Raw genomic sequence first — 21,187 nt, forward strand, 5'->3', positions numbered from 1 at the left:
TGCCCCCTCCCTGGCAGTGTTCAAGGCCAGGTTGGATGGGGCTTGGAGCAACCTGGTCTAGAGGAAGGTGTTCCTGCCCGTGGCAGGGGGTTGGAACTAGATGGTCTGTAAGGTCCCTTCCAACCCAAACCATTCTATGATTCTATGAAATTTTCTGTTCAGAAAAGCTGCATTTTTGAGAGGACTGCAGCACCCGAGACGGTGGGAATAAAGTTGATAAGACACTTTGTTTTAGTTTGCAGCCAGCCGTGGTATGTGGGTTTCCATAGCGATCAAGGCCGTGAGCAGTTTTGAGTTAGCCGGTGCTTAAGCGAGGAGGAGCAAAAACCGGGGCAGCTGACCCAGGCCGGCCAACGGAAGCATTCCATCCCATAAACGTCACGGTCACTATGAATTGGGAAGTTGGCTGAGGACAGGGCTCCTCCTCGATGGCCGCCATCCCTGGAGGCTCTCGCCCGTCCCTCCGCTCCCACAGCATACTCTTCCGTTTGTTGCGACCATCGCGCTTTCGCTGGCACTGTGATGCTCGCAGCCTTCGGCGTCTGGCGTTCGCTGCTGGGAGCGCGCAGCTCCCGACCGCTTTATGGGCTGAGTATAACTCTGTGTATTCTACATTAGCATTAGCACTAATATTAGGTTTTTCTATTTTATTAAACCTGTTTCCATTTCAACCCACGGGTCTCCTTTCCGTTCCCCAATTCCCCTTCAGGTGGGGAGGGGTCGTTGGGTGGTAGAACAGTGGTTATGGCTTAGCCCTGGACACGGGCTGGAGGAGACAGAGGAACAACCCTTTCACCTACTATGTTGTGTGGGGGGGGGTAGTTTCGGCCAGACTCCAGCCGTGGAGGAGGTGTTGTCCTCACGGAGGGACTGTTCTCCAGGGAATCCTGCTGCATAAAAGGGTTCTGTGTTTTCCTCTGCCCAGCCCATTGTGTGGTGAGGTGGGGCGGCTTTAGGAACCGGAGCGTAACTGCTGGAGGAAGAGGAGGATGTCCTGGTTGCGCTGGGGTGAAATCATAGAATCAATTTTCGGTTCAGAAAAGCTGCATTTTTGCAAGGACTGCAGCACCCGACGCGGGCAGGAGCAAAGTTGATAAGACACTTTGTTTTAGTTTGCAGCCAGCCGTGGTATGCGGGTTTCCATAGCGATCAAGGCCATTAGCAGTTTGGAGTTAGCCAGGTGCTTAAGCGAGGAGGAGTAAAAAACCGGGGCAGCTGACCCAGGCCGGCCAACGGAAGCATTCCATCCCATAAACGTCACGGTCACTATGAATTGGGAAGTTTGCTGAGGACAGGGCTCCGCCTCAGTGACCACCATCCCTGGAGGGTCTCCGCTCCCAATGTGACCATCACACTTTCTCTGGCGCTGTGACACTCGCAGCGTTTGATGTCTGGCGTTCGCTGCTGGGATTGCTCAGGCCACAACCACTCCATGGGCTGAGTATCACTCTGTGTACTTTATACCAGCATTAGCATTAATATCAATTCTTTTTTTAAATCATTTTATTAAACCTGTTTCCATTTCAACCCACCGGTCTCCTTTCCTTTTGCCGATTGCCCTTCAGGTGGGGAGGGGTCGTTGGGTGATAGGACAGGGGTTATTGCTTAGCCCTGGACGGAGACAGGGCTGTTGTAAGGTGGCCTCTTCCTCCTCGCTGCTGTGCCCCCTGCTCTGCGCCTGCTGCCTCCGGGATGCTCTCACGCTTCTGCCCCGAGGTTGGCTTCAGTGGCTGCAGGGGGACTCCTGGGCTCTGGGCTCTCGCTGTGGCCGTGGGCCTTTGCTCCAGGACTGATTAACATTGCCAGAATTACAGCACAGGGTGCAATTTCAATGGGGCGAATCTCACTGACAATGGAGTGGTTTTTTTTCCAAAAGATGGTCCAGATTTTGGAAACTATTGTCCACGAGATTAGCTCTGCCATCTCCTCTTCACCTCCTGACCCTGTTGTTCCTTTGACAGACGAGCCGCCTACTCCTACAACACCGAAGCTCAGATTTACGCTCCCAGCAGCGCCGCGTCCTATTTCGAAGCGCAGGGAGGTGGAGCTCAGGTGACTACAGCGGCATCCTCTCCTACAGCCATTCCCTCTCACAACATGGTGGGCATCACCATGGACATTGGGGGAAGTTCGATCCTCTCCGGCTCGGGAGCCTATCTCATTCATGGGGGGATGGAAAACACTAGACATTCTCTGTCACATACTTCACGCTCCTCTCCAGCAACGGTATGTAGCCCTGCAGATGTTGCAGCTCGGGGGCCAGGAATTATTCCAAGGGAACTGAAAAACCTTCAGAAAATAAAACTTACTGGTGTTATGACTGTGTATATGCCTGTGTAATGTGCCATGCAAATGCAAGCGAGAGAATAGACACTGGTGTACTTACAGATATAGTTCAATGGCAGTTTGGGATGTCTCTCTTGCTGGTGGGCAGAGGCTTGTCAAACTTCCTGAGTGGATCACTGAAATTTTGCAGCATGGAGATAAGAGAAAATGCTCAGGGGGGTTGTTTTTCTTTTTTCCCATGAGCAAAATGTGTTGACTTCAAAAGAACTGTCTATATTTACATTTTCTAATAAGTATAACATCTGAACATGGGGCTTGGCTTACCCAAAATAAAGACATATATAAATATATTTCTTAATTATGAAGAGACCTGAAAAATCCATTACTATCACAGTGGATAATTAGCTCATAAGGTATGTCAAGCCAAACGCACAGTGATTGAAAAGCCTTTGTATATCTGCTACACCATTGTGTATTCTGTCCATGCCATATGTATCTTAGGGGTAATACTGATCAAACAGAAATGTTTTAAAGCTCTAATTTTTTTAATCGTGTCCCTTCATCTGTCAATCGAGGTGCCAGGTTGCTAGAAGCACAGCTGTACAGCTGTGTGAGACTCAGGGAATGCAACTATTAACCCAAACCAGCCTTGCTGCAGCTGGAAGCTACCAGGGCTTTTACCTGAGTATCTACCAGCCCGTAGTAGCAGCTGCAACCTGGAGTGGGTTGGAGCTCATTGCTGCTCATCCTCCTTTCCAGACTGACTTGTGTGTGTGTTTATATGTTTGTGTGTAAACAGAATTACAAATGTAGGTGTAATTCAGTGTCTGTGGCCAGATTTTCAAACGTGAACAGCACCAGCCAGGGAGAAAACCAGGAGCTGGTTGCTCCTGAGTACTCTTGAAAATCTGGCCGGTTGGGTTGTAGTTTCTTTTCCCATTGAGTTTTAGAATACAGGCTTCATGGTTTTTTAATCTTTGTGCCTTGAAAGGTTGCCTTTGATCCTGGATACCTGTGGCTTAGGTAGAAGTAGGGAAAAAGTCCTTAGGTTTGGTGGAAGAGAAGGTGCCAGATGCACCTGGATTAGCTGGGGTTCGTTTCTTGTGTGAGAATTGTGTGTGTGTGTATTTTAACTGTTCATAGTGAAACACGAGCATTGGACCATCCTCTGATTTTTGCTCAAGCTTGTTTTGAAGGAAGTAGCTGCTGGTCTTGTCACCCGCGTTCGACTGCGTCTTGCAAAGCTGCACATTACTCTTGTTTTTTCTGTTTTTTTTTAATTTCCATGGTGATGGGCACAATGTAAAAAGCCTGAGTAGAAAATCTGTCAATAGAAATATCCCATGAATAGATTTAGTTTGTAGCTGTCTATCACGTGAGATAAAGCTGTTCAGGAAAAAAAAAAAGGATTTAGGAAGTAACCTTTATAAACATGCATCTGAAATAAATTCACTCTGTTGTGTGTAGGAATGAACTTTCAGGAGGGATTTTAACACGGAATGATTGTGGTTCTTGTGGAAGGGCTCAAGAGGGTGAAATAGTGCATGGAAGACAGTGTAGGGATGTGTCTATGTGTGGCTTTCAGTTCTTTCAGCACAGACCGGAGTTGGAGCCGTGATAACTGCTTTGTATTGGCATAATAATGGGTGGACAGATAGTGGAAGGCTTAAGCAGAGCAATGACTAGATCAAATCAATGGGTAGGAACATTATTTTTCTTTTTAATGTCTTGCTTAAACAGAGAATAGGAGAGGCTGGTGTTAAAGAGGCCGAGAGGCTGTAGCCCTGGCAAGAGGTATTTGGGGCAGGATTAAGAGCTTTGTGGAGAGAAGGAGAAGTACAGCTCATGCAGATGTAGGCAAGGAAGCCGTTAGCTTTTCATGTGGCCTTGGGGGCGTAGTACAAAGGGCATGGATGTCAAAGTGGCCAGTAATGTCAGGGCTTGGCAACTGAGATGAGGCTGCAGGGAATGGGGAAGCCAGAAGGCTTGGAGGGTGTTGAATGCTTGAGGCAGAGCTGTTACTGAGCCCTCGGAGGGGGAAGCAGGGAGCGTATCTTCAGAGGAGATTGGGAACAAGGTAGCGCTTCAGAATTAGCAATGGTGTAAGAGCTGGCTCAGGAGGTTGAGGGATATTTCGTAAAGACTATGTACACTAAAATAATATCTTCAAATATTTAAAGAAACTCGTCCTCTGTATCTGCTGGGCACAGCTGGGACACTTTTAAGATTCGGCTGGACAGGGTGCTGGGCCGTCTTGTCTAGACCGTGCTTTTGCTAAGAAAGGTTGGACCAGATGATCCTTGAGGTCCCTTCCAACCTGGTATTCTATGATTCTGTGATATCTGCTGGAATAATGATGTTCTGCTCCATCGAACTACCTGAAGGGAGGTTGTAGTGAAGTGGGAGTCGGGCTCTTCTCCCAGGCAACTAGCGCTAGGACAAGAGGACACAGCCTCAAGCTTCGCCAGGGGAGGTTCAGGTTGGACATTAGGAAGAATTTCTTCTCAGCAAGGGTCATTAGCCATTGGAAGGGGCTGCCCAGGGAGGTGGTGGAGTCACCATCTCTGGAGGTGTTTAAGAAAAGCCTGGACATGGCTCTTAGTGCCATGGTCTAGTTGCCATGGTGGTGTCAGGGCAATGGTTGGACTCGATGATCCCAGAGGGCTCTTCCAACCTGGTTGATTCTGTGATTCTGTGAATGGGCTGAAACAACACACGAAGCAGTCCCATCCAACGTCTGTGCCCATAGAGCACTATTAATCATCATTTAAACTAGGCTATGCCAAGAGAGAAAATCCTTGAGACCTCCCATAAGTGGGTCCTCAGAGCTCCTCACCTTTGCCTTTGCAGGGCTGCTTTTAGTCTTTCCCCTGTAATATTTTTTTCTGCAGATGCAGGTGTCCATTTGTATGGGACACTTAGCAAAATGCCAAAAGGACAGGCAGTGGTGCTGTGCTTGCGTAAGAGGTGTTGCTCAACTGTCACTGAGCTGCTCCTTGAACAGAGGAAGGAAATGGTGTCTCCCTCTAACACTGACTCGTTTCCTGAAGGCTGCGTCAGCAATCAGTCTTTGGTTCCTCATGGTACATTACTAGACAGTTTTCTCAAAAAAACCCACCATTGCCACATAGCCTTAGACTGACCCTTTTTTGAATTCAGTGATAACTTCTTGGGAAGTGCCAGAGTGATGGTGCTTTTGGATGGAAGCCAAGGGACGTGTGCTGGAGGTGCTTGGTCAGAGTATCACGTTCAGACATGGATATGGCACTGACTGTCTTTGGTTGTTGGATGTTACTTCAGAAGTCAGATCTGATTTGTTCAGTTCTCCCACCTTTCTGACAGAGCTTGGTTTTGTACATGGCTGGTTTTATCTCGACCTTTATCTTCACCCTGCTGTGAGTCAGTACAAACTAGAGTACAGGGAGCTAAATAGTATGTGAAGGAGGCCATTGACGGATCATCTGCAGATGTTTTGTGCTTGTGCCTACAGATGAGTGCACGACCATGCGTGTTAAATGAGGACAGATAGTAGAGATAGCTGCTGACTGCAACTTTTACTGGCTGATGGGTGCTGCCTTGTCCTGCCTCCACTAACAGGTTACAGACAACGGGGCTTTGAGAACGTCTACTGGAGAGAAACAGCAGGTTCTGCTCCTGCCAGTCCCTTAATGTGGGTTTTTTTTTTTTGGTTTGGCATTTTTTTTTCCTTCCTCACTTGCAAAAAGCTTGTGCTCAGGAGCACAAGAGCTCCGGGTCCAGCAGCCATCTGCTAAGTAGTTTGCCAGAGATTGCCAAGGGAGCCTCAGCAGCAGAAAGGAGAAGACAAGAAGGGTCCAGGAGAGGGTCTGGGCACAAGGCAGCAGCCATAGCTGGGCTGAGTGTAGACAGAGGGAAGCAAGGGGGCTCTTTAGGGGCCTGAGTGCTTCACCATGACTCTGCAGAAGCTCAGAGATTAATGGAAATGAGCACAAGTAGCGTCAAGATGTGCAGCTGGTCTTTGCTAGAAGAAGCTCACTTAATTGAAACCTGTCTTCTTCCTTCAGAGTCTGCAGTTCTCTTCAGTAGCAAAGAGCTCTTATTTGTTCCAGCTTGTGCATTCTGTGTGTCAACCCTCCTTATGCCCCTGTTTTATTTAGTTGCCATTAGTTTTTTATCAAAATGTTAAGAAGTCATAATCACCAAAGTCATTACTTCCAATTTTCCTTGAAAGATCTGGGTAAAATGCACCTTCTCCCTAGCAAATCCCCTTTGACCTGCTGCAGCATATCTGTCTGGTGGTGTTTTGGTCTAGGGAAAGGGGAGAGGAGAAGGAAAAGCCTGGACGTGGCACTTAGTGCCATGGTCTAGTTGACATGGTGGTGTCAGGACAATTGTTGGACTCGATGAGCCCAGAGGGCTCTTCCAACCTGACTGATTCTGTGATTCTGTGATTCTCTTTTATAAATGGGCAATGTATTTAGTGGAAGATCAAAAGACACTTTGTCTTAGATTGTGGACAGCCATGGTATGTGGGTTCCCATGTTGATCAAGGCCGTGCGCAGTTTTGAGTTAGCCGGTGCTTAAGCGAGGAGGAGCGAAAGCCGGGGCCGCTGACCCAGGCCGGCCAACGGCAGCCGGTCACCAGTGGTGTCCCCAGGGCTCGGTGTTGGGGCTGGTTCTGTTTAATATCTTCATCAATGATCTGGACGAGGGGATCGAGTGCCCCCTCAGTAAGTTTGCAGGTGACACCAAGCTGGGTGGGAGTGTTGATCTGCTGGAGGGCAGGAAGACTCTGCAGAGGGGTCTGGAGAGGCTGGATCGATGGGCTGAGGCCACTGTGTGAGGTTCAGCAAGGCCAAGTGTCGGGTCCTGCACTTGGGGCACAACAACCCCCCGCACCGCTACAGGCTGGGGGCAGAGTGGCTGGAAAGTGCCTGGTGGAAAAGGACCTGGGGGTGTCAGTCAATGGCGGCTGAATAGGAGCCAGCAGCATGCCCAGGTGGCCAAGAAGGCCACCAGCATCCTGGCTTGTATCAGCACTACTGTGGCCAGCAGGACGAGGGCAGGGATCGTCCCCCTGTACTCGGCACTGGTGAGGCCACGCCTGGAATCCTGGGTGCTGTTTTGGGCCCCTCACTACAAGAAAGACCTTGAGGTGCTGGAGCGAGTCCAGAGAAGGGCAACGGAACTGGTGAAGGGTCTGGAGCACAAGTGTGATGAGGAGCAGCTGAGGGACCTGGGGGTGTTTAGTGTGGAGAAAAGGAGGCTGAGGGGAGACCTTCTCGCTCTCTACAACTGCCTGAAAGGAGGGTGTAGTGAGGTGGGGGTCAGTCTCTTCTCCCAGGTAACAAGTGATGGGACAAGAGGAAATGGCCTCAAGTTGTGCCAGGGGAGGTTTAGATTGGAGATCAGGGACAATTTCTTCCCCAAAAGGGTTGTCAAGCGCTGGCACAGGCTGCCCAGGGCAGTGGTGGAGTCCCCATCCCTGGAGGGATTTAAAAGCCGTGTAGATGTGGTGCTGAGGGACATGGGTTAGTGGTGGCCTTGGCAGTGCTGGGTTAACGGTTGGACTCGATGATCTTAGAGGTCCTTTCCAACCAAAATGATTCCATGATTCCATACCATAAACATCACATTCACTATAAATTAGGAAGTTTGCTGAGGACGGGGCTCCTCCTCAGTGACCACCATCCCTGGAGGGTCTCCGCTCCCAATGTGACCATCACACTTTCTCTGGCACTGTGACACTCGCAGCGTTTGATGTCTGGCGTTCGCTGCTGGGATTGCTCAGGCCACAACCACTCCATGGGCTGAGTATCACTCTGTGTACTTTATACCAGCATTAGTATTAATATCAATTCTTTTTTTAAATCATTTTATTAAATCTGTTTCCATTTCAACCCATGGGTCTCCTTTCCTTTTGCCGATTCCCCTGCAGGTGGGGAGGGGTCATTGGGTGATAGGACAGGGGTTATTGCTTAGCCCCGGACGCAGGCTGGACAGACAGACCTTCACAGGGGTTCTTGCTGGGTTCTTAGGTCGCATGCCACACAATAACGTCTCTGCAGCTTCATCCCATAAGGGCCGTGCCTCATCTGTTTGCCTCTTTTTCACCAGCCTGTTGATATAAAGCATTAATCATTCAAATTTTAATAAAGAAATAAAATCCTGGCTGTTGCTAACTATCTGATTTCCTTTCTTTGTCTTTTTTTCCTTTTTTTTTTTTTTTTCCCTCTGCACATTTTCTATAGCTTGAAATGGCGATTGAAAACCTACAAAAAAATGAAGGGATTACATCACACAAAAGCAGTTTGCTCAACAGCCATGTAAGTTAACAATCGGAATTTACAACCTCTTTCCCGCTTTGGTAGGAGCATTATTTGTAGCCCTTTGGTGTATTTAACAGCACGAGCCACTCGAAGCAGCCTGGGATTCAGCTGTGCTGCCCAAAGCAGCCCCATTCCCAAGAAAAGAATCTGCAAAAAGTGCCGTGATGTTGATGTTTGTTTATGCAACGCTCTGGGTTCTGTTAACTGCCTCTACCCCGTGTTTATTTATTTCGCCTGCCTGGCAATGGAAATTGCTGCCAATTAGATAAACACATTTGAGGAAGTTCTTTCCTTTCACTGGAATTGAAAGATGGCTGGAAAATAACTTGCAATTCTCCAGCAATAACTCGGAGTGAATGGTGACAGATATCCCTTAGCGCGTACCGAGAGCCTGCTCCTGCGACTGCCTCTATTGCCTCTCTCCCTGCCCCAGGCAGACCAGCTCTGTCCCAGTGCCACGCTAAATCCATTTGCTAGACCTCTGTCTTCTCACTATGCCAACAATTTCCCTGCTTTGGGTGAAGTTCCCACTATTCTCCTGCGCCTTCTCCGTCGTGGTTTATGGCTCCTACGCAGTAATGCTTAACGGTGAGCACGTGCTTGTGTGCGAATTGAAGGGTCTCATTCAAGTCCTCTTGAAGTCATTGGACTTGCCTTGACTTCGTTGTGGTTTGGGTTAGGCTGAAGCATGTTCTGCGCTAATAAATCACAGGGCACAAAGTGGTACGTCTTTATTCTAACAGATTTCCTTTTGCTTTGTGTTTGGGGGTAGATCTGTTGTCATTCTTAGGTCCTGCACAAAAATAATCTTTGCCCTCTTCACCCTAAAAAAACAGCCTGAGAAAATGAAAGGAACGTTAAACCTCACAAAAATAATCTTTGCCCTCTTCACCCTAAAAAAATAGCCTGAGAAAATGAAAGGAACGTTAAACCTAACAGTCTGATTCTCTTAAGCTGATGTTGCGCTCCAAGCCAGGGCTCCTGGATGAGCTCGATCCTTATTGCAGCTTCTAGAAATTGAAGGTTCCTTGTTGTAGTCAGGGCAGCACAATCCTGCTGAATCGGGCTGGTGGTTCCTGTTGTGAGTGTCTCTGTGCCCCCTTCCTGTCCCAGGCTGTGCCCGTGCTCCCGTGCCCGTGCCGTGCTCCCGAGCGCCGCGCAGATTCCTCTAAGGATCGTGTTGCTCTGTAGAATTTTTCTTGTTCGTCCCAGTGCAGAAAGGAACGGAGCAGAGCAGGATGGGGTGGGTCATGCCGTGGTATTGAAGGAGGTTTGGAAAAAAGCAGGAAAAGGGCAGAGGACAGAAAGTGAAGATAAAAAAGAGATTTAATCTGACCGCAGGCTGCGCAGGATGGAGTTGGGGCCCGATCCAGCCTCTGATCAGATCTTCCCCACCCTTGTCTTGCAGGGTAGAAGTAAAGAACTTGATGTCTCTCTTCTCAGGTCACAGTTCATAGTTTGGCATAAGGCTTAAGTTCTCTTACAGATTCTCTCGCAAATAAACTCCTTCCTGAGCACATGTGTACGCGTCAGCTCTCCACTCGTCCCTGCTGAAGAGGTTGGTCCAGGCACAAGCAACGTGCTGCCCTGGGCAGCTCCAGGGCTGCGGTGGGTAACGCCCTCTGCCAAGGCGCAGAGCCTGAGCCAAGGAAACCTGGAGCTCCCTTGCTGCCCCGTGAGCCTCCAGGGTCCTTGCTCTGCCCTCCCGGAGCACGGAGCGATGTCTGTGGACGTGCGGGAATAACGAGGAGGCGATGGTATGAGCAGTGCCCGTAGGAGACGCAGCGCGTTGCAGAGCTGGATCAGGCGATTTCTTTGCAGAGCTGGATCAGGTCAGTGCGGTTGGCCGGGGAGGCTGCGCAGCCTCTGCCTGCGGAGGTTCTCAGGACTCGACTGAACGAGCCGTTCAGCTGGACTGAGCGACCTGACCTCCCTTGGAAGTGAGCCCTGCTTTGAGTAGGAGGCTGGGCTGGAATCAAAGCATCATCACGGAATAGTGTGGGGTGGAAGGGACCTTTAAAGGTCATCTAGTCCAACCCCCCTGCCATGAGCAGGGACATCTCCAACTAGATCAGGTGTGCTCAGAGCCCCGTCCAACCTGGCCTTGAATGTTTCCAGGGATGGGGCATCTCCCACCTGGAGACTGGAGACTGTCAGAGGTTGCTCCCAACCGCAGCGATGGGACAGCCCGATGAGCTGCAGCGCTGAACGTCTCTGCACGTCTGCCCTGGCATGTGTTATCTTACAAGGGGTTCTGCTATCCAGGATGTTTCAGTTCCCACCACTCTACATTAAAAAAACAAACCAAAAAACCACACAGAGGATCACCCGTGTGACTTTTTCTTTCTTCTCAGCAAAGGTCATTAGCCATTGGAAGGGGCTGCCCAGGGAGGTGGTGGAGTCACCATCTCTGGAGGGGTTTAAGAAAAGACTGGACATGGCACTTAGTGCCCTGGTCTAGTTGCCATGGTGGTGTCAGGGCAATGGTTGGACTTGATGATCCCAGAGGGCTCTTCCAACCTGATTGATTCTGTGTGACTGACACACGAGATTGTGCATGAGAACCAGAGAGTGAAGCAACAGGTGACTGGGATTTGTCAAGGCTGAAAGCAAAATGTGAGCTTGACAAAAGCTGGTGGCGGAGGAAGTTGTGAGATAATGCTAATTGCACTATTAATTGTGACTTAATTGCTTCTAGGCTTAAGGTTGCAGAGTTTTCCATTAAGTGTTCTGTCCCTTGTTTTAAATGTCACATTTTGCAAATCTGTAAATTCTTGGGATAATGGTTTATTCTGTTGCCCTCAGCAGATGTTTCATGCCAGGAACCTTTGTGGTTTTTTGGTTTTGGGGGTTTTTTCAAAGAAGAAAACTAAAGGTATCTCAGTCAAGAAGGAGTTTTTGACGTAATGCTGTTTAAACAAAGTCAATGTGAAATGGAGCCACACTTGATAATTTAATTTAGCTTCAAAAACTCTCTGAGAGGTTATTTAAGTGCACTTGAAAGAGCAAATTTGGAAGCCTCAGCTAATGTTAATACCCCAGTGACACATGAGGTTTCTAATGAAATCATGTCAATCTATTGCTGTTATTGAAAAAGCTCTGCTCACAAGTGTACTCCAGAGTCGCTGGGTTGGAGCATTACTTCTTTGCCAATTATGAGCTTGCAGATGATGCAAAGAAATTTGAGAAAAATGACTACAATTTTGGTACATGTGTGCCTAAAGCTCGGCACGTAAGGAGGTAGTTGGATGCTATAACCTGCCTGAGGCCCGGTGGCTCCTGGATATCCATAGCACTCATGAGAGCAGAGGGAAAATTTATTGTTTCCTCACTGCTTGTAAACCAAAAAACCCCAAAAACCCAAAAAAAATTAGACTTCTTCCCTGTGGGTGAATGGCTCGTAGGGAGGTGCTCATGGGAGTTTTTTGCCCTGAGGAAAAGATCTTACCCCCAAATGGTGTTTAGGTGGAAACACTTAAATGAGAGTGAACAGAGAAATAGGGAAACTGTTAAAGGGAATGATTCTCCCTTGGCTGGGGGAGGAGTGTAATGACCTAATGAAGGATGAATCTCCTGCTCGGTGGAGAAAGGCGGGCGATGCTGGAGCTCGTGCTCACGTACATGGATGGTTCAGGGCTTAACTGTGCAAGGGACCAGAGCTGACAGGACCTTGGTCAAGAAAAGAGACTTTTCAAGCAAATATATCGGTTTTGATAAAACTTTAATTGCAAAAGATCGGGGGGGGGGTTGAGCAGGGAGCTCCTGGTGCGAGGGAAGCGTTTCTCACCGTCGCTGAGCTTGGGATGCTCGGCAGGCACGCGGGTGGTCCGGGGTCCATCCTAACTCTTGAGCTGGACTCAGCGGGGACTTAGGAACCTGCTCCTCTTAGTCTCAGATAACCACAAGTGTGTGTCTTCATTGGTTTCTTTTTCATAGAGGTGCCCGTAAGAAAACTCCTCCAAACCTGGACCTTTTTTCTTTTCTCAGACAGCCCCATCTTTTTCCATCCTTGAATTGAACAAGGACGAGGTGTTTTGCTAAAGATTTTTTTTTGTTTAAATCAAAAGAAACAGTCGATAGAAATAAAGTAGAAATGAGATGGAAATGTTCCCCTGTAGTGCCTATAACAAACAAAGCGACATACGGCTGCGTAGTGATTTTATTGGAACCTGGTCGTAGTATAAACAGAAATAAAACTGTAGAATATCTTGTCATTGTCACAACTGAGCAAAATAAAAAGTAAACAGAATAAGGGGTACAAATGGAAAGAATCTGTAATGTTCTCATTTTAAGTGCCTGGTCTGTTATTACTAATGCAGGAAGAGCAAACCTCATGTTTTGAAAATTATATTCTGACATATTTCTTTTTTAAGCTCTTTTGTGCGTTTTGTAACAGATTTCTAATTCAATAGTGGGAGTTTATATTGTAATATTTAGAGGAATATAAAAAGGCACTTGCAGAAAAAGAAAGCTGGAAGATGAAGGGAATATTCTAGAAAAATCTGGGATTAGACTAAAAATGTCCAGGATCAAATTTAGAGAGAGAGATCAAATGAGAGTTTTACCTGTATCTCAGTTTTCCATAGCAACATGCAACTTTTATTTTTTTTTCTTAAGGCTTAGAATTAGAACAGGTTTAGAAAATAAATAGCTGATGCACATTCAGTGTCTTCCATAGAATAAATAAAATAAATGGTTAAAAAAAAAAAGAACCTTCTTAATCATTAATCTTTTAAATACAGGGGATGGGCCTAGATGTGGACTGCTTGAAAACTGAGCTCCTGCTGGCCTTTTAGGTCAAAAACACTGGGGTCCACTTTTGTTAGAGAGAGCTTGATGGGTGGGGGAGGCTCAGGGCTACCTAACGGCTTTTTGGGGCTTCCGAGGGCTGCCTCTTCTGCAGATGAGGGCACAAAGGGATGTGGGTCATTAGCAAACACCACCTCTTAGGACTGTAGGGTTTGGAGGTCAGAAAGATCTTCATCTGTGGAAGAAGGCATCAAAGAGTGTTTTAGGTGATGTGTCACTGGAGGAAGGGGGGAAGGTGACAAGCAGCTCTGTGAAAAGCAGGACAGAGGGGAAAATGGCCAAGAGGTTTTTCTTCTTCCAGCTGTGACAGCCCCTGGTCTGCTCCAAAGGCCACTGAAACTGGTGGATCCAGTCATTTGTCCAGTCAAACCCAACTAATGAACAAAATAAATAGTTTTTAATTGTACAGCTTTGGATTCAGCTCATTTCATGTAGCAGAAGCCACATGATAGGTGACTGATAACGACAGGGCATCTGTTCCTGGGTGCTGAAAAGCCTTTGCGTGAGAGCAAAGTTGGATATGAAAGACATAAACTGAGAAGAACTCAATGAAATGAGGTGTCATAGCACATTTCAGCTTGTATTTTCACTGAGTTATTGATATAAAACTCGAGTATTGTGGTGAACTGGGAGCCCAAAGATTCCCCAAGAGAAAAGGGTAGAAAAGAGCAAGATACTGGAGTACGAGTGGAGAGGACTTAAGCGTTGGCCAACTTGCACATCTATGTCCATGGTTAAACCCCGCTGATTTCTAGACTAAGTTTGCGCTTAATTGCAATGTGTGCTTGAACTGTTTGGTGTAAGGAGATGATGTGGCTAATATTTTGGCATCCATAACCTGAGTCTGTTTTGCCCCTGGTCTGGTACGAATGCAGCTGCTTCAGGTGGAGCTGTGCCTCCTGTGCATGCAGGGCTGGAGGGCTGGATGGAGAGGGAAGTCTTAAAAAATGTTAATCCCAAACCTCCCTAACGACAATGAAAGGGTTCTATTGATTTTAGTCCATTTGTACATCTAATTCCTTCAAAAATTCACTTAATATAACGCTTATCGATGCTGAAGTCATTTAGCCCATTAAAGGAGATTGGGGTTTTTCTCTTTTTGCATTTTAATTCCTGTGCTGACACTGTGTGCTGGGCCTGCCCTTTCAGACCGGCTGGGTATAAATAATTTATATGTAATCGCAAACTTTAATCAACAGAAATGTCAGAAGAAGTTCAGACAGTAAATTTTGTAAAATAGATGGAACCCCTCGCATTTTTAAGGTTACTTTGGTAACCATTAATTTTATTGTTGAGTGACCAGTTGCAGACACACCAATCTTCAAATCAATAAAGGCTTTGCAGCGTATTTGGTTCCCCTAAAATGTGTTCCTCTTAGGCACTATCTTAACATCTTTACTCGTGGAAAACATCAGTTCTTACAGCTTTATTTTGACTCTGCAGGAATCCGAATCCGAGGTGGACCCTGAGGTGGCAGGCGGACTATGTTTTAATGCTCTTGCAAAATCTGACAGCATTTTTGTTGGGTTGTTAGCTTGGGCTGGGGGTCCTTTTATAAAAATGCAGCCAGCATACGTGATATCACTTAACTTATATAAATTAACTATCCAGCATTAAGTTCTCTTGAACTCTTAATGTCAGATGGGCTCTCCTGACGTTTAAGTGTTAACATAGTTTTCCACAGCCCATTCCAGCCCTCTTTAGACTTTCACGTGTTCTCTATTTATGTTTTCCATACATAAAGCTCCAGTGGTTGTTGGACAACTACGAGACGGCGGAAGGCGTCAGCCTTCCCAGGAGCTCTCTCTACAACCATTACCTGCGGCACTGCCAGGAGCACAAACTGGATCCGGTGAACGCCGCTTCCTTCGGAAAACTGATCCGGTCGGTGTTCATGGGGCTGAGGACTCGCCGCCTGGGAACCAGGTTGGTGTGAATCTGCATTTAAAATAAAAACAAACCTCCTACAATTTCGCTTACGCTTCTTGTCTAGCCACACAGTGGACTTTGGTCTAGAGGCATTTGCTAAGGAGTCTAAGAGTATTTTATTTGAACCTAGGCTGCTTCTCGTTCCATTACTGTCTCAAAAAGATGAAGTAACTCGTCTTCACAATCGCTGTGGTCATTTGCAGAGCCCAAAATTCTGATGCAGTGAAACAATTTCTCCCTTTGGGTCCAGTAAAGTTCCTCCATTACAGATGAGAACAGAACCTGTGCCCACATCTTTGATGCAGACAAGCTGTACAGACGTAAATGGCTTATTTCTTAAATTCCCAGGCTGAATCTTGTGACAAATTTTTTCTTTTAAAGCATCAGAGGTCCATATGATGCAACAAAAGCGTAGAATAAGAAAGTCTGCTTGCTCTAGTTACATATGCATCCTTCAAGGGAGCACCCGAAGTATAAGCACTGCTTGCACAGCTGAGTTTGCATTTTATCCCATCTTCTAATTTAAAAAAAAGTAGCTAATACACTAGAGAAACAGTGATTGCTCTGATTGTGTCAGATTTTATAATAAAATTCAAGCTTAGATATTTGAGCTTTGAAACAAGAACCAAACCAGGTGTGTCCGAGGCATTGCACAGCTGGGATGTGAAGGCGACAGTCGTACAAAGAGCAGGGGAGAGTTTGGATTTCTGTACATTGGTTCAAGTGCAAGAGCTCTGAAATAATTTCTTTAGAGGAGAGAAATTTCTTAATCCTATCAAGGGTTAAAGAAAAAACAAACAAGCAAAAAGCCCACTTAAAGCTGCAAATGTGCAGGCTGGGAAGGATGCAGTAAACTTCAATAAATATGGAAATACCTGTCCACCTATATCTTCCTACTCATTCATTTAGATTATAAATGCAGCTGTTATTTAATTTCCAGGCACTTAAAATCACTTAAGACATGGCTGAAGTATACTTGATACCTGAGCACTCAGTGTGTGTAAAGCCCTTTGGTTCAGTGACAAAGACCGAACGATTCACCGTCCCCTTGAAAAGAGAAAATTCCCCCAACAAGGAAGAAAGGGTCAATTCTGTGACAAATATTCCTCTCTTAAATTTCCCTGTGTAATTTTCCGATGGGCAGCATCATGGATTGAAGGTGCCTCCAGACCCTGTCATACTGACACAGCAAATGAATTTTAAGCATCCCCAATAAGAGGGCTCTGGAGACCTTGCTGCTGCTCCCCTGGCTCGCTCTCCTCTCCCCCTGAGGACTCAGCTCAACCCTTGTTAGCGACAAATTGGCCGAAGCCAAGTTGGACGTAACTGTTGTCATGTATCCATGGCTGCATAATTGTCCTTCTGGCTCCCAAAAGCGGACGCTTGGGGCTTGAAAAATTCCAGTTTGGTGGAAAAACTTTAACTGACACATCTGTGATGGAAAGATGTTCTCCTGAGGAGCACTGCAGCAGCTTTACTGACCAGCAAAGGAAAAACTTAACAGCCTCCTGCTTGCAAAAAGCTTTTGGTTTTTACAAAGACTACAAAAATGAGCAACTCCAAGAACAAAGCCACATCAAAGCCTGTTGCTGTGAAAGTGCTGGCAACAGAAAGACATTTTTCTTATCATAATTGACTGTTCAGTCAGGCTTGTTTTATCCAAGCCTAGATAAAGATGGAAGTTTGTTTTTATGGAAAAAACAAATCCTTAAACCCCTAATCAAATAGTGAAGTGTCCCCTGAGGTCCTTCTGTCATTCTGTTTAATAACACTTTGTATTGTAACACTTGTCTCTTCTTCTCCGGTTACCATGGGTGACTTGGAACAAACCTTGCTGGCTTTTAAATGTGGATGTCACTGAACTTTGTGACATGTGGTTTTAAATTTTATGGGGGATGATGGCATTCGTTAGTCATTAGTTAAGCCATTTAAATAGCGCTTGGCAGCAAAGCGACGTGTGCTGCAAGTAGGAGGATGTAGTGGCAAAACAAGGCTGAGAGTAAATTGCAGGGTTACGACGTCCCTGCCATTGACTGGCTTACACTGAGCAATTTCAACGCTGCTACTTCCAGGGGAAACTCCAAATATCATTATTACGGGATCCGTCTAAAGCCAGAGTCTCCGCTGAACCGCTTGCAGGAGGACACCAGGTACATCGCAATGAGGCAGCAGCCTGCCCACCAGAGGCAAAGGTAGGTGCTGCCAGCGTCTTGGAGCTCGCTGGTGGTGCCCCCGATGCTGCCACGGGCAAAGGTCCTTTCCCAAAGCAAGCTGCAGACCCCATCTTGGGACTTGGCTTTGCTTGGAAGCGAAGGGAGCGTGTTGGGACAGCTCAAACCCAAGTGTTGCCGAAGTGCCAGAGCTGAGCTGTGGAACTGGGCTCAGTGGCAAGTCAGTGGCCACTCTGAGTAGTGGAAGGGTCCAAAACCAATTCTGGGAGATGCCCCATCCCTGGAAACATTCACGGTCAGGTTGGACGGGGCTCTGAGCAACCTGATCTAGTTGAAGATGGCCCTGCTCATTGCAGGGGGGTTGGCCTAGATGACCTTTAAAGGTCCCTTCCAACCCAAACCCTTCTGTGATTCTATGACATGGCATTTATCCGCCTATTCTGTTTGCCAGGGGCTTGATTCAGCCAACCACTGTGGAGGGTGTTACCCTGTGTGCTGCTTTCCATGGCCTCCCTGTGACCAAACTCTTTTAGGACCTGAGCTGTTTGTGCCAAAGCAGTGTAAAGAACCTGGGGGGGCCTGTGTTGTGCTTGGGTGGGTTTGGGGTTTTGCTTGGAGGGGTTTTTTGTGCAACAGCGCAAGTTCAGTAGTGCTTAGGTTAGTCTTGTGTCTGGGTAATTTTTAATGTAAACCACAATGTGCAAAGGAATTTGGAATTGTCTCCTGGAAGCATGGAGACTTCTGGTTCTTGCTGGAGTGAAGCAGGAGCAGAAGAATTTCTTTCTTCAGCTCCCAAACAGAAAGTAAATGCAAAAGTCAGCTCCCGAGACAGTCTGCACTCTGGCACCCACTCCAGCTCCGCTTCTCCTTTTCTTTTTTCTTTTTTTTTTGGTGTCACCGTGGGCAAACTTCTCAACCCCTTTAATTCGGTCTTGGGGAGTGCTTTTCAAAAGGAAGTTCTCATTTGCCCTCTCCACTTGAATAAGCGACATAAACGGTCAGCCCTCAAAGTGCTGGCCTTGAGTGTAACCTCATGTATGACACGATGAACACAAAAGCCTGCATGACTGCACTGCAAATAACGCGTACGTGTTTGCTCGTGCCTGTGTAAATCCCAAGCCGCTCTCTGAATTTAGGTATAGACCAGTGCAGAGGATGGACGGCATGGCAGAGAGTGGATCCAATAGTAACCTGCACACTACGCCGGAGCAATCGTTTGCTGCTCAAAGTCAACAACATCAACAATTCATAGGTGAGGAGACCGCGTTAACGCGTTGGGTATCTCACGTCTACGCTTAGAGCTTTAAGAAGAAGGAAACTCCTTGTCCAGCCAGCCCCTGCTGTTCTTCATTTGTTTGCTTTTCTAATAAATCTACAGTATTATATATTTTTTATATATCACAGAATCACAGAATCAATCAGGTTGGAAGAGCCCTCTGGGCTCATCGAGTCCAACCATTGCCCTGACACCACCATGTCAACTAAACCATGGCACTAAGTGCCATGTCCAGTCTTTTCTTAAACCCCTCCAGAGATGGTGACTCCACCACCTCCCTGGGCAGCCCCTTCCAATGGCTAATGACCCTTGCTGAGAAGAAATGCTTCCTAATGTCCAACCTGACCCTCCCCTGGCGAAGCTTGAGGCTGTGTCCTCTTGTCCTATCGCTGGTTGCCTGGGAGAAGAGGCCGACTCCCACTGGGCTACAACCTCCCTTCAGGTAGTTGTAGACTGCACTAAGGTCACCTCTGAGCCTCCTCTTCTCCAGGCGAAACACCCCCAGCTCCCTCAGCTGTTCCTCGTAGGTCAGACCCTCCAGACCCTTCCCCAGCTTGGTCGCCCTCCTCTGGACTCGCTCCAACACCTCACAACACTCTCATATGCACACACTGTATATATTGTCTATATATAATATATAGTGTGTATATATACACTATATATAACATATACTCAATAAGCTCTTGTATATATTATAAATATTATATATTTTTATCTATACTACATATAGTATATATTCTAATGAGCTTTTGTAACGTCACACTTGCTGAGTTTGCTAACTAACTCCCATACCCACGGGAAGCCTTTTTCCACGTGCTATCAGGTCTGTCGGTTCCCTCTTAGTACGTGTTTAATCCGTCTGGTTTTATCCAAATGGGATGGCAGGAGTGGAGGTCCTGAAAGCCTTGCTAAAACAGGCAGCTGGAGGGACAAGAGTGATTCTCTCGATTGCAGAGGCAACTGCAGATGATCCATACAGACCTTCTCCTTGTGAGACACTTCTCTGGCTTTGCTGGTCGTCGATCTACATGTCTCCATCATCCCCAGTAGAGACACCATGTCCTGGCCAGCTCTGAGCCACCTCTGAAATACGATTGCTCCTGATACATCTGCAGTCCAATTATATTTTCCATTGTACTCTCAAAATACCAGAGATACTTTTTTCAGGCTTCAGAGAAAATCTAATGGGAAGTGCAGTAGATGAGGACGATGTATTCTTGTTTCTTCTATTACAGAGAGAAAGAAAACATTTTCTTTTCCACACTGAATAAAATGGGCTGGGGTTGTTCGCTTTTTTGCCCAGTATAGCAGCATGAATTGGGAAAGTACTAAATTGCCAGGCTCATTTCTCCTGTTTCATCCCCAGTTGAAACATGAAAGTTAGTCACCAGCGACAGCAACACCTTGTACTCATCTGCAGTCCTGCGTAACTGCGTGCTCCTAACGCTCACCGTCTTCCCCAATCTTTTTCTCCCCTAGATGTAACCCATGTCTTCCCCGAGTTCCCAGCCCCTGACCTAGGTAACGTCCTCTTACAAGAAGGGGTCACCATAAATGATGTGAAAACTCTGCAGCTTCTTTACAGGCGACACTGCGAGGTGATGAATTTGAATATTTTTAATTGATTTATTAATTAATGTGGGACATAATTCGTGGGCTCATCTCATGTCCTGCTCTGAGGAAAAGCTAGAATATAACAGGGAACGTTTGATTTGCTAGGTGTTGTAACTCAAATGTCAGACTTTATGTTGTTTTTTCATTGTGTGACCTGTTTTGCGTTACGTTGATTATTAAAACAATGCCCTTTCCGTTATTTTTCTTGTAAATTATTTAATCTAAATGGCAGCACATGAAATTTATGCCTACACTGTGTGACAGGACGCTAGCAGAGCGGCTAATGAGTTGTGTTCTTTGTTGTTAGGTGACTTTGGATGTTGTAATGCATCTTCAGTTTCATTATATCGAGAAAATGTGGCAATCCTTCTGGAGTCCTAAAACACCATCTAGTGATGGCTCTGCTGCTCTGCCACCCAGGTACGCTGCTCTGCTTCGATTTGTGCCGAATGCTCCATTTTTTTAGTGGTATTTTACCTTTTAAAAATGCATGAAGTGTTTTCAGCTTCATTATTCATTTTGAGGGCTTTGGAGGACTTGAAAGTATTTACTTCCCTGCACAATCATTACAAAGAGCGTCAGAAGGGTTTTAATATCGTAATGACTGTTAAAGAAGATTGGCAGAGTCCGGGTCTCTAGGTTTGCTCATGCTTTATTGAAGCAGCTCAGAGTTGGACCCACCACCGCAGTGAATGGTCCCTGCCTCAAATTCCCTATCAGTTTATATAGAAACTAATAAGTAGTTACATCACAAACTTCTCACGAGCTTCTGTTAAAAATCCACTATTTCAATT

At 46.6% G+C, this 21,187-nt stretch overlaps 1 protein-coding gene across 6 annotated transcripts in view; it reads left to right on the top strand.

Annotated features, from left to right (window-relative positions):
- The window catches only part of RFX2 (regulatory factor X2), a 61,529-nt gene that overhangs the window by 31,621 nt on the left and 8,721 nt on the right, over positions 1–21,187 (top strand). For 4 of the 6 annotated variants that reach the window (XM_068420447.1, XM_068420448.1, XM_068420444.1 and 1 more), the window contains exons 5-11: positions 1,962–2,226; positions 8,517–8,591; positions 15,148–15,329; positions 17,405–17,524; positions 18,640–18,755; positions 20,259–20,377; positions 20,701–20,813. In XM_068420447.1, coding sequence (XP_068276548.1) covers positions 1,962–2,226; positions 8,517–8,591; positions 15,148–15,329; positions 17,405–17,524; positions 18,640–18,755; positions 20,259–20,377; positions 20,701–20,813 — 990 coding nt within the window. The remainder of the gene's footprint in view (positions 1–1,961; positions 2,227–8,516; positions 8,592–15,147; positions 15,330–17,404; positions 17,525–18,639; positions 18,756–20,258; positions 20,378–20,700; positions 20,814–21,187) is intronic. The other 2 variants (XM_068420449.1, XM_068420450.1) reach the window with 2 other exon arrangements.

The sequence above is a fragment of the Nyctibius grandis genome, chromosome 31, assembly GCF_013368605.1.
Source record: "Nyctibius grandis isolate bNycGra1 chromosome 31, bNycGra1.pri, whole genome shotgun sequence".
NCBI lineage: Eukaryota > Metazoa > Chordata > Aves > Nyctibiiformes > Nyctibiidae > Nyctibius > Nyctibius grandis.